We start from the raw sequence: 12,569 nt of genomic DNA, 5'->3' as shown, positions 1-12,569 counted from the left end.
CTTCAGAAAGCTGTTTGTAGTAGAATGCATGGAGACTGTGGCAATAGAAGAGAGGTACTCTGGGAGGGGTTATAGGGACTTCAGACAGTAGCAGGTATAACATACTGTTTTATAACAAGGTTACAGGAATGAGGGTACAGAATCCTGAAAGTAAGCACAAAGTCCCTTGTGGATCGAATCTTAGGCACCACCACCAAAGTCATATCAAGGAGACCAAGGGTGGGTGCCACTCTCTTTGAGATATGTCAGGGAGTTCCGCAAATCAGAGTTCCTGAGGCCAGGAAGGAGATATAAGGATGCAGGACAGGAAGTACTGTTGGCTTTGGAAGTATCAAGTTTTTCTGTTGGTGGAGGAGGGTATGCAGAGTCAGTTACCTCCTGCTCACTGCTGAAACCAGACTATGCAAATCAGGCGCATGTAAAATAATTTGTCAGGAGAAGGCGCCTTCTAGTTCTGGCTCTGCCTGCTCTTGAGTCAGGGAAGTACTCAAAGCTTCTCTCTATGTGCTAGCTAGGCCTTTATTAACAGTGATTTTTCAGGCTGGGCAGTTTTACCCTCTGTTTCTAGCAGTTCACTAGAAAGCTGGCCAATTTTATCTAAGTGACTTAAGGCACAATCGTTTTTGTGTTTACACAGAAAAAACGGCCTTCAACTTCCAGCATTCTCTAGCCAGCCATGCTGGCTGGGGAATGCTGGGAGTTGTGGGATTTTTTTCTGTCTAAACACGCATAGGATTGTGCCCCTAGTAGCTGCGACACTATGCCCAGCACTTGAACCCCTAAATGGGCTGTCAACATTCCAGCATTCTTCTTGGGGCACACAGAAGAGGATGTAGGGGAGGAAGTCAATCCTGCAGGATAACCTCTTATTGTGATCAGGACCCACTTATTCCAGGCAGCAATTATTAGGGCACTCAGAAGGAGGTCAGTGAGTCTACATAGGATAGAACTGTAAGGTGAATACTTGGCACTGCCCCTGGGGAATCAACGTCCTTGTTTTGTTGAGGATTGTTAATCCAGAGGAAGCTGGCTGCACCTTGGATCTTGCCTTGGCGTAACTTGCTTTAGTGATTGCAGGAACAAGCTATCCCACAGAGACTAATGCATTGTTCTGGTGGTAATGGTGCCATGGCTGGTAATACTTTGTTAAATAACAGGTTTTGAATCAGGAATTATTCTAATCTTAGAAGCCAATTTTATTAGGCCAAAATATTATTTACATAACCATTTTGTAGATTGAATATATTATCTGTTTTTGTAACTCATTTATCTGCCTGTAAAGTGGGATAAAAATATGAAATAAATAAAGAAATTGTTCGTTATTGTTCTATATTTTAACGGATTTTGTTCTGTGTCCAAGCGACTCAAAATGGTCAGGAAAAAGTCTGTATATCCTCTAGTTTACTACCTGCCCATAACGTCTTAGAGAGCCACCTCACATTTCGGGAACCATGGAAATACTATTTCAGGTCCCAATGGAGCATCTTTCTGAAAGCCACCCTGCAATTCACATCTAAAAGTACACAGACATGTGCATAGCAGAATCAGTAACTCACTTTACTCAATAGAACAGGGGTGGACAACTTCAGGGGTCTGGGGGCTACTCCCCTCCACCAACCGCACTCCTGCCACTGCCATACCACCAGAAAAACTCAAAATAAATCAGCAGTTTGCCACCAAACGTTGGCAGCAAACTGCTATAGAGGCTTACAAGGGTCACGCTACATTTATAACTTTAAAGCCTCCATAGTGGTTTGCCACCAAATTTTGGCAGCAAACCACGAATTGTTTGGTGTTCTTTTTAGAATTTTAGTGGCATGTTGGGGGCTGCACCAGAGGTTAGGGGGAGCACTGTCACCCACCCCTGCAACAGAAGAACCGGAAATATTTCACAAAGTTCACCTTCATCCATGGTAGGGCACACAGAGGTGATATCTGCATTCTCTAGAAGATTCAGAAGAGTCTGTGGGGCTGAAGCTTGCCATTGTTTTCTATTTACTATGGCATCATCTTCATTGTCAACATCTAAGGGGAAAGAAGAAATTATATCTAGTAGTTTTAAATCTGTATGGATGCAATTCTGATGCCGATTATGATACAGAAAGGGCCAGTTCATGCAACTTTATTCTTTGTCCAGTGGGTGACTTTTTGATAGAGACCTTGAGCTGAACTTCTGCATGGAACCCATTCTTGTTATGGACTGACCACATACTATCATGGGCCCAACAAAGCTTTTCTTTTTTTTTTTTAAACAATACTGATCTGATCAGATGCATTAAATGACCAAGGAAACGGGTGCTCAGTGGAAAGGGACTGAGTAATATTAAAACTTTGTACTGTGTGGCTTGAAGGGAGACTGGCATTCTTTACCTCCACAGGTGACAGATGGGGAAGGGAGTGTGAAAGGAGACCCAGGTGAAAGCTGGGAGGAAGGCTGCCACTAGCGAGAGTGGTGGATGCCAACCAGTGTTTGTAGGCTAATTGTGAAGAACTCCATGTTGTCTTTGTGGAATGGAGATTTATTTGTCCTTGCAGGCAGTGTTTTTTATGTTTCTATGTTATGATCTATTTCCTCTCCTGTTTAGTGCTAAGATGTTGGATTAGCTGTTGGATTAGCTTGGTTCATCTGTACTGTTCTAGTCGATATTTGTATGCACTGATATTTCTATTACGTATTTAGCTACCAACATTATGGCTATTTGTATTTTTTGAATACTGCTGTTACATTTACTGCTGTTCATTTATTATGCTGTGAGCTGCTTTGGGCACAATTTTCTGGAAAAGTGGCATACATAAAAATAAATAAACAGATGATGATCATGATCACAACAAAAAACCCCAAGCACAGCTGTGTAAATCAGCTCTCAGAAATATGGGTTTATATCATATGAGTCCCAGACTGAACATGTAGGATTGCAGCTACTAATTAATAAGAGGAACAGCATGCTAACAAGTCTAATGATTTCAAGAGGCATACCCGTTTCCCAGCAGCACAATTCTACCAGTGCCTTGTCTATGTAATCATCACAGATGTTGGTCAGTTTTTTCTTAAGGTTTTCTCCATCTTCAAAAGTCAAAGTTGCATTGAGTTTATCATGGTCCTGACATCAAACAAAATAATCCATGTGGAGAACTTATTTAATTCATTCACATCGTTTAACATTTCCTTCAAATAAGCCTAGTAAACACATTGCAATTACATGACAGAGACAGACAAGTACAATCCACCACACATCTGTCTTGCATCATACCACAGGCCTGTGTGTCACAGAGAGCTGCATCTGAACAGCACTTGAACTCTCTTTTTGAGTTCTCAATCTTCCTCAAATTTTCTTTTGAGAGAAAGAAAATCTCACACAGGGAGCATCAGAAATGTTTTTATGGCAACTTGAAAAGTTCTTTTAAAAGGATAGAAATTGCAGCTTTCCAGCCTGATTCAGGAATCCACAGGTTCCAATTTGCACACACATCTGTGCATGTGGGCTGCCCCATTTATCCCAACTGAGGGAAAAATATAAGATTAGTCACCTTTCCTAAAATGACTAGAAGAGCCTTTGCAGGCAGGGGAACTCCATGCACAGCTTGGTGCATGTGTGCTTCCAATACATCACTAGATCATGAACATATAACATAGCTCCAAAGTTGTACCTCTTTCTCTTCCTGGTAGCTGTTCACATCTGGAACACCAGCTTTTAGATCAATGTGAAACTTTACTCCTCCCTGAAAAAAGAGTTTCTGTATTTTAATAAAATACAAAAACACATAGCAACTACCACAGATACACTTTTTTAAAAACCTCATGCCATCTGTCACTTGAAGATAGACAGATGGGTGCAACAATGCCTTCCTGGCCTATGGAAGGCAAAAAATCACAGCTATGCTCCCATATTTACTTTCCCATTCCCCAGTATGGGGGCCTGTGCAAAAGGGGACCAGGAAGTTCATAGATAAGAGGATAAGAAAGGATGGCTTATGTCTCCCACTTGGCTGAGATTTCCATAGCATCTTTGACCAGTACTGACTGCCTTAGCCACCTGAAACATAGTTTTCAGAGCTACCAATATATACAGACTAGCTGAAATGTGAACAAAAAAACACGGCAAAGAAATATATAAATCTTCAACCTTTGCTTTGTGTTTTACTTCCAAGATGTTTCTCTCCTGCCAGTTATGGAGTCCAATTTGGTTCAAGTTTTGCTCAATATCCTTGAAGGAAAAAAAAAATTTACCCTAATATGCACAGATATTTCCAGTCAAAAATACAGTCTTCTCACATTAGATTTTTATAAAAGGTTAGGCCATTAAGACAACAAAATGTTTGGTACAAAACTTATTTCTGAGCAGTGGGGTGGGGACAAAGGATCATCTTTAGTATAGCAGGTAAATGTTAGGCTTTTACAAATGTTAGGTAAATGGCCCTAACAGAAGTATTTTGGGAAACTGAATCAAAACCCTGTATCTACTAACATAAAGTACAATGATCAGACCCCTGCTTTCTTCTTTCTAATTCAGCCTACCCTAACCTGGTGCCCTCCAGATGTTTTGGACTACAACTCCCAGGACTCCTGTCTATTGGCCATGCTGGGTAGGGCTGATGGGAGTTGAAGTCCAACAGATCTGGAGGGCACCAGGTTGGGGAAGGCTGTTGTAACCTGTCAAGGCCTGAGCCCTCCCAGCATGTGTGTAGTCATACAAAGAAGTTGATAACCAAGTGTATAGGCTTTATTATGGTAAGTAATCAGTCCATCAGCAATTCTCCTTACAGAATTGGTCATCAATGCAGAAATCCTTGATTAGGCTGACACATCTCTAAGAGCTTATCTAAAGACCCCTTTAGGGATGCACTACAGTAGGATAGACAGTGGTTGCAAGTCTGACAGTAATCTACAACACAGACTCTGAAAGGCTTTCTCAGACCTGCCCTCAGGGAGGATCTTCCCCTAGAGAGCTCTATGATGGGCTAATCTGGTTGAATGCCTTACTTCCTTGCATTGCTCCTCCCTCTTTACTTTGTGTCTCATACGTGCATCTACCATGCTCACTTCCTCCCCCTCTGAGAGTTGCTGAGTTCCCACAGCAGGAGAAGTCATGGTTGGGCTTTGAACCAAGTGATTAGATTGCCCTTGGGAAAATTCTTCCTTGTCTTTGTCTCCTTGAGCTCCCTGAGGCTTGGGCTCCTCCGCAGGATGAATCCACTCTGCAGGGAGTCTGGGCCCAATCCTGACATAACCTATGTTAAAATTATGGGTTGTATCCAATGCTAGTCCTACTTCGAGTAGACCAGAGGTAGGCAACCTTTTCAGTCTCATGGACATGTTTGGCAATTAGAGAAACTGTCCTGGGGCACCACCACAAAATAGTTGCCACGGGAGGAGTGGCTAGTCACAACAGACAAGTAACCTGCCCAAAAGACTTAGTACAAGACAGAGGTGGGGTCTGAATCCCAACATGCTAAACAACTCCTTTGAACCCACAGTTTTCAGTGCCAACAGAAACCTATTTCACAGAAGGCCAGCTCTCTTTGTCCCCACCTCTTCTGCTAGTCAACTCATTCCCCACTATTGCTTTTTCTGTCTTCCTCTGGATCACCATGCTGTCTCTCACACACACAAACACATGCTCACACGCACACAATGCCCTTAGTCATCCATCCTCCATTGATTCACACACACACACACACACACACACACACACACACATGCAAGTACCCCATGTATTCATCAGGCATGCATGCATGCATGCATGCACGCACGCACACGCACGCACGCACGCACACACACACGTCCCTCTCTCCTCCTCCTCACTGCAAACACGTGAAAATTCATGTGTTGCCCAGAGGCGTTAATGGGAAATAAAGATGGCAGGAGCTAGAAGCCCTTGCTTTGCTTTGAAGCTATCCCAGGTGCTGGTAAGAAACTTTTTTTAAAAAAAAAGGAGGAGTGGAGCATCTTGGTGGGTGCCCAAAAAAAAGGTGTCCAGAGGCACTGTGTTGCCTACCCCTTGAGTAGACCCACTGAAATAAATGGAACTTAAGTTAGTCATGGCTAACTTAAGTCCCATTCATGTCAATGGGTCTATTCTAAGTAGGACTAACATTGGCTATAACCTCATGTACCTCTTCTCATTAATGTGAACACCTCAGCTATCACATTGTACCATTACATTGCACCATATTAGAAGTGTTGATACCTGGACTGCTTCATCTTTCCCTCCAAGAATAATATTGTGAAGAGATTGATCCTCATTCTTCCTCTGTCTCACAAGAAAGGTTTTGTCCTTTATATTTTTATTCTCCTTTAAGATAACAATTATAGAGGTTAATTAAATATGTTCTAGGTTCAGCACCTGGATGCACAGGTGATTTTAACAATCTTATCAAGGATTCAGAGTTTTAGAATAAAATGAAAACACTACCGAAATAATGAAAATGAAATACGGTATAAATTCACAAAAAAACTCATAACAGAAGAACATTTTAATATATATCCTAGTCCAAACATGATTTCCAAGCCCAAGTGAAAAATGTGTATTAAAAATAATCTATAGGGACATGCAAAGTAACTTTTCTCTACCCAAATAACCAGAATATAGTATGGTAGAAAGCTGGAATGTGGCAGGAAGAGGTGAATTTTTGTGTGGTGTGGAGTGTATACTATTGACACAAATCTTTGTAGTCTAATTCTGACTGATCAATTGTTTACACACCATTGTATAACATTCCGTTTTAAGAGTGCAAATATATATTGACCATATATCTAGTACCAAATTATCACAATGGAAATAAAACTATGTCAACCGTAGCATCTGCCCATATGATGAGAGTTTTACTACATATCTGCACTTGATCAGAAATCTAGGACACAAGTGAGTGGTAAAATTCTCTTAGAAGAGAATACTACAGCTGACTGGTTTCCCCATGTGGTTCTGTGTTTACCATGGTAAGGGATACCATAGAACCAGTTTGTTATGATAGAGGGGGAATAAAACCAACTGAAATGTGAAAACACACTCATGTGTTTGCTTCCTCCCCACCCCCAAATCATGTAGTACTTCATAATTTGGTCTATAACAGGCATTTCCCTTGATCTCATTTTTTCACGTGACCTCCCATTTTGACTTAAACCTTTTTTTAATTGTATTCCATCAGGTCTTGTTGCTGTTTCTATATCTTGATTATTTTGTATAAGAGAGACAGACAGACACACAGACAGACACAAAATAAACTATACCATTAAAAACGGGTTCAATACTGGTACAATTTCATCAGTTTTCCCTAGCTCTCCGGGTTTGGTCCCAGTTCAGGCACTAGCTTACCCAGTTCAGATACATTTAAAGAAGATGGGTATCAAATCCTTAGCCTTGCAAATATAATTCCTTTAACATAAATCTTTTGTACAATAAACAAACAAAAAAAGACCCCAAAAATCTGCACTTGAGAGTTGGGGACCGTCAGGAAGAGTGGGGGGGGTTGGTCCTAGGGGTTGCAAAGGGAGGGGAGAGTCAGCAAAAGACACTTCCCCTGCTTTCCACTAATGGTAACATTCTGAGTGGAAGTCCACTTGGGGATGTTCCCACCAGTGGAATAACATTCTGGATCTAATCAGAGCCCCTTGCCTCCCAAAGCCCCCATGCAACCTAAAAAACTACTCCCCAAAGAGCTTCAAGCTAACATCCAATACATCACAAGGAGCTGTTGTCAGAAAAGGAAATTGTAGTACACGTGTAGAATTGCTTGTGCATACAGGAGCATCTTTGGATCCCAACCACTATTTGCACAGACTAACACTGTATCACCCACTGTCAGTCCTATTTAACCACTAAAAGGGTAGAATGGATTCCAACTGCTAAAACACCCCTTCTATTTGGATGCTCTAAGCAGGAGCAACAACTTTAACTTAGCTACTGCATATAATTCAAGTCTCTCTCTCTCTCCTTCTTCTCCCAGGAGTGAAGGATATTTTCACTCTCACTGAGGTGACATTCACTAACAAGAGTGTGCAGGAAAGGACTAATATATTTTATTCCACAAAACAAAACAATGAGAACAGGGGCAGGAAACATGGTGCCCATGGGCACCGATGTGCCCTAAGACACTTTTCTTGGTGCCTGCCAAGGTGAGCATGCCCTCCCATTTAAAAAAAATGAACACATTTCGCTGTGAAATAGGTTTCTGTTGGTGCTGAACTGTTGCATGGAGTTGATTAGTGAGTTGGGGCTCAGACCCCACCTCTGTCTTGTACTCAGTCTTTTGGGCAGACTACTTGTCCTCTGATGGCAGCCATTTTGTGGTGGTGCCCAGGACAGTTTTTCAAATTGCCAAATGCACGCACAGCCCAAAAAGGTTCTCTAACCCTGAACTAGAATAGCTTGAGATGTTAAGATTACCAACAAATCTTTTGTCATTCCTCTTCTTTTAATTCTATTTTGTATTTATTAATCTCAGCCATCTGGACTCCATTTGGAGAACCTTTTGGTGATTAATTTACATTAATGATTCTCTTAGACAGGAGAGCTTGGAGCTCCACCCACCACCGCACCATCTGTCCTTTATCCCTAGTTCCCCACCTTTTGTCCTGTCTAGTGTGTTTGTGTGTCTGTCTGTTATTAAAATGTGGGTATGGGATTATGTTGGGATAAGATATTATTTAACCATGTATGACGGGGAGAAGGTGAGAGTTAAATGGTTGTGTCTTTCTTTACAATGTAATCTGAATAAACCTGATAAAATTTAAATAGTTAAAATGTATAAAGCTCCTTTGCCATGTCTTGTTAATTTTTTTAAAATACAATTGGGATGAGGAATGCAACTGATTTTACATGGGACTTAATAGTCTGGGGCACTCAGAAATAATATTATTAGTGAGGCTTACACGCCAGACATAGGGTCCTGCTTCATGATGAACATAAAATGAAATGGATCTTGCAGCAACCATCCCATATAATCTCTTTCAATCTCTCTTAATATTTAACTACCATTTAGTCACAGCAAGATGTTAACATTCATATTTCAAGAACTAAACTATTCCAAGCAATCACATTATCAGTTCTTCACAGGTATGGGAAAGCTATAGACAACATTTGGTGCAGGCTAATTTACCTCTTCAGCTTTAAGTCTAATTTCATTTACTTCACTGTGGTACTGTTGCCGAATTTTCTGCAGCTGTTCCAAGTATTCCTGTTGAACATTATAAGATTTTTTTAAAATTGCACACAGATGGGTATCTTTAGAAACAACACGTTATTTGGGAAATTCTATACATTTCTATTCAGAAGTAAGTTCCATTGAGTTCAAGGGAGCTTACTCCCAGGTAAGTATATGTATAGGACTGCAGCCTAAATCAGTATTTAAACACACACACACATATGCACAGTGAAGGTCTCTACTATGGCAACTAGGAGCTTGTGTTTCTTGAACAGCAGTTTCCCATGCCTTATTTATTTAAAACATTTCTATACTGCCCTTCCCCCTATTTAGGATCCAGGGTAGTGGCACACTACTTGGGAAACTGAGAAGACTTTCAGAAGCATGAAGTACTCCCTAAACGGTCCAAGCATCTGCCAATCCAGGTCAAAATAAGCTACTCTAGGAGTTGCCAAACTGAAAGGTGGTAAATTAAAGAAATTAAATGCTGAAGCCCTTGGGCACATGCCTTTTGGATGCTACTGTTAGTTAAGATTATAAGACAGTTATGAGCATCCCAGCATTAAATGGACAAGGTGGATAGTTCCAGAATTCAGAGTAAGTACTTCTGCCCTAACAAATATTTATCTATTTAGAACATCTTGCAGTCTCTGATCCAGGCACTGAGAAAAGGTTGAAAAGCAACATTGTCTGTATTCCCTTACTCACTGCAAAAAAATATACGTGCTATGGATTGTGGCATAACTATTTTACATGGATCCATGTAAATCCCACCCTGGCGGTTGAAGTATGTGTTATATCCATGAAAATTAGTAGTATAAACAGCGTGCATGATTCCTATTATAGTTTCCTCAACCCATACCCCAGTTGAGCACTAATATGGCTCATGGCAAGTTGTCTAGAGCAATGCAGTTCCTCTTTCTTACCTTTTCTTTCATTTCATTTTTTTGAGCAAGGGCTTTTTGATAGGCTTTGAGCTGCTCTTCCTTCATCTCCTGATTCTGCATCTGATCATAATGGGGATCAGCAGAAGATGGCCGCAAACCCTATTGATATATGAAAAAATGGAAACATACAAGAGTGGCATCTGAAAGGTTTCCCTACCCCACTCAACAGAAAAGACAAAATGTATAAGACCAGTGTTAAGAGTGATTTTTCAGGTTAGTACATTTTTTTAAATGCTCCATTTTGATTCCTCCAGTAACTAATAATAACCATTGTTTAATCTGTACCCATTTATATATTAAAAATTGCTTACAAGTTGCTTCTCTACTTTTAACTTGTACAGCTGAGCATTGAATCGTCTTTGAAGGTATTCTGCAGGCCTGAGAGGAAAACATAAAATTCAGTGAAAACTTAAATAGGAAATCATTTTACATTTCACTGCTGATTTCCCATAGTAAATTGTGCTTAACATAAATGTTAGATTAAGGCTGCAAACCAACAAACACTTACCTGGTAGTAAGTCCCATTGAACTCAAAGGGATTCACTTCTCAAATATATAGGATTGTGCTGCACAACTTCCAACATTAACTTGGAAGTACAACTTTTTCCTGCTTCATCTCTGTTTTGGGTCATTAATGGCCTAATAATCGCAGGCTTACTCCTTCTGAAAACTGAATCATCAGCCTACTGCCACACATTTTGCAATCCATGTCAGAGACAAATATGCGCAAATTCTATTTCACTTCAGAGTCACAACTTTGAACACGAACAGCCTGAAATCAATGCTCTTAAGCACACCAAATTCTGTGTGAGATTGAACTGAAAGCCCAAGTTTGAGGAACTGGAGTAAATAAAATTGCAGCAGTTCTTACATAGCCAGGAGGAATTCCTGTATCAGAATCAATAGATGAATCAATATTCAAAAAAATGTTTATTACCAATGAGGTGGAGGTGGCGGTGGTTCTTGTCCTTTATGCTTATAATATTCTTCCATTCTTTGGCCAATAAGAGGACTGTCCTCCTGCACCAGAGGTCTCTTCTGCAAGTTCGCAAGCTTCACATAATAATGCTCATAGTGCCCACATATTCTGGCAGCTTCTGCTTTCCCACACATCTTAAACTTAGGACCCCAGGGCTGAAAACAAATCATATATATGAACATTACAATGGCAACACATCCAGTACACTGAATCTGAATTGTTATCCATTATTAGTTATAGCATGTCCCTTCCTGGGCCCAGTGAATGGCACTCAATGTTATACCATTGCTGAAATTAAGGAAGTGTGGATCTGATCAGTACCTGGATCGGAGGCCACTAAGAGCCTGACCTTTCTAAGGAAGAGTGGGATATGACAAACAAAACAAGCAGATTATTTCCCCATTTCCTATCCTCTGCTGCAGCTAATGCTAGCTCTGTGCATACAGTATTCTGCAAAACCTTTGAGTATTTCTGCTTCCTATCAATTCATTTTTTTCTCTTCCTCTCACATGACCCCATTGGCCACCTTGGCCTGCCAAAGCCTAAACAACGTACACCACCAATTCCTAAGCATTCTCTCTCCCACATCAGGAGAGCACCAGGGGAAGGCTGCTCTAGGGCATTCTCAATATGTACTCTCTTCTTCCTCCTGATTCAGTGTCTATGGAGTAAGAGGGTAATTTGCAAGTGCACACACAGACATTTCATGTTAGGGGTGTGATTTGGATTCAGAGTGGTATGGTAGAGCAAACTGTGATGTTTGAATAGGCACAGATTTAGGATCAACCTAGATATTAAACACATCTTTGAATCTCCTACTTAGGGTTTTTCTTTTTTAAAAAAACCCAACCAAACTAACAGCAGCCACAAGGGGCCCTGATCTGGACTTGGGCCTCATGTCTGATATTAATTTTTTTTAAAGTGGAAAAGGAAAATTCCAAGAATAGGAATCAAAGACATACCTAACCTCACATCTAGTTTGCCCCTTATTTGGCAAAAAACCCATTAAATTAATTACTGCCACCTACAGCTTCAAAGTGTAAGCATGTGACAAACACAGAATGCATTAAATTATTAAATGCCAAAAATACATAGAGATTTTTTTCATTACCTGGCTAATAGTATCCTGGACTCCTGCAGGAGAGTTCCATTCATTTTTATATAACAATTCTTGTTTTTTGGGAAGCATTTCCATCTTGATTTTTGGAGAATGATGACCATGGATTCTTGGTTTCTGAACTTTAGAAGCTTATTTAATAATACAATTAAATAATGTTTTGCTAATTATTTCTAACATTATAGAATTATTACATGAAAGACTGACAGAACAGTGTGATACTCTAATTATACCTGCCACTTTGCCAGTGCAAATCCCCAGACCCACGGCTGCATTGCACATCAGCAGCAAAAACTGAGTTGCGAGTCTTGTGTTTGGTTCAGAATGTGCAATTCTGCTCTGACTGAATATGCTTCAAGACATATGAGCGCTAGAGTAGTAAAAG

At 40.5% G+C, this 12,569-nt stretch overlaps 1 protein-coding gene across 1 annotated transcript in view; it reads right to left on the bottom strand.

Moving 5' to 3' along the window:
- LOC146359042 (serine/threonine-protein kinase Nek5-like) overlaps window positions 1-12,569 on the bottom strand; it is a 30,205-nt gene that overhangs the window by 2,400 nt on the left and 15,236 nt on the right. The window contains exons 11-20 of the mRNA XM_084826442.1: window positions 12,179-12,315; window positions 11,026-11,222; window positions 10,400-10,466; window positions 10,068-10,187; window positions 9,097-9,174; window positions 6,189-6,293; window positions 4,125-4,205; window positions 3,649-3,720; window positions 2,978-3,101; window positions 1,903-2,025 (exon numbers count right to left, since the gene is read on the bottom strand). Coding sequence (XP_084682568.1) covers window positions 1,903-2,025; window positions 2,978-3,101; window positions 3,649-3,720; window positions 4,125-4,205; window positions 6,189-6,293; window positions 9,097-9,174; window positions 10,068-10,187; window positions 10,400-10,466; window positions 11,026-11,222; window positions 12,179-12,315 — 1,104 coding nt within the window. The remainder of the gene's footprint in view (window positions 1-1,902; window positions 2,026-2,977; window positions 3,102-3,648; window positions 3,721-4,124; window positions 4,206-6,188; window positions 6,294-9,096; window positions 9,175-10,067; window positions 10,188-10,399; window positions 10,467-11,025; window positions 11,223-12,178; window positions 12,316-12,569) is intronic.

The sequence above is a fragment of the Heloderma suspectum genome, chromosome 1 (assembly GCF_057233095.1).
Source record: "Heloderma suspectum isolate Gila_16-S chromosome 1, 16-S_ref, whole genome shotgun sequence".
Lineage (NCBI taxonomy): Eukaryota > Metazoa > Chordata > Lepidosauria > Squamata > Helodermatidae > Heloderma > Heloderma suspectum.
The sequence above is the reverse complement of the archived record's forward strand: the minus strand, read 5'-3'. Positions and strand labels throughout refer to the sequence as shown.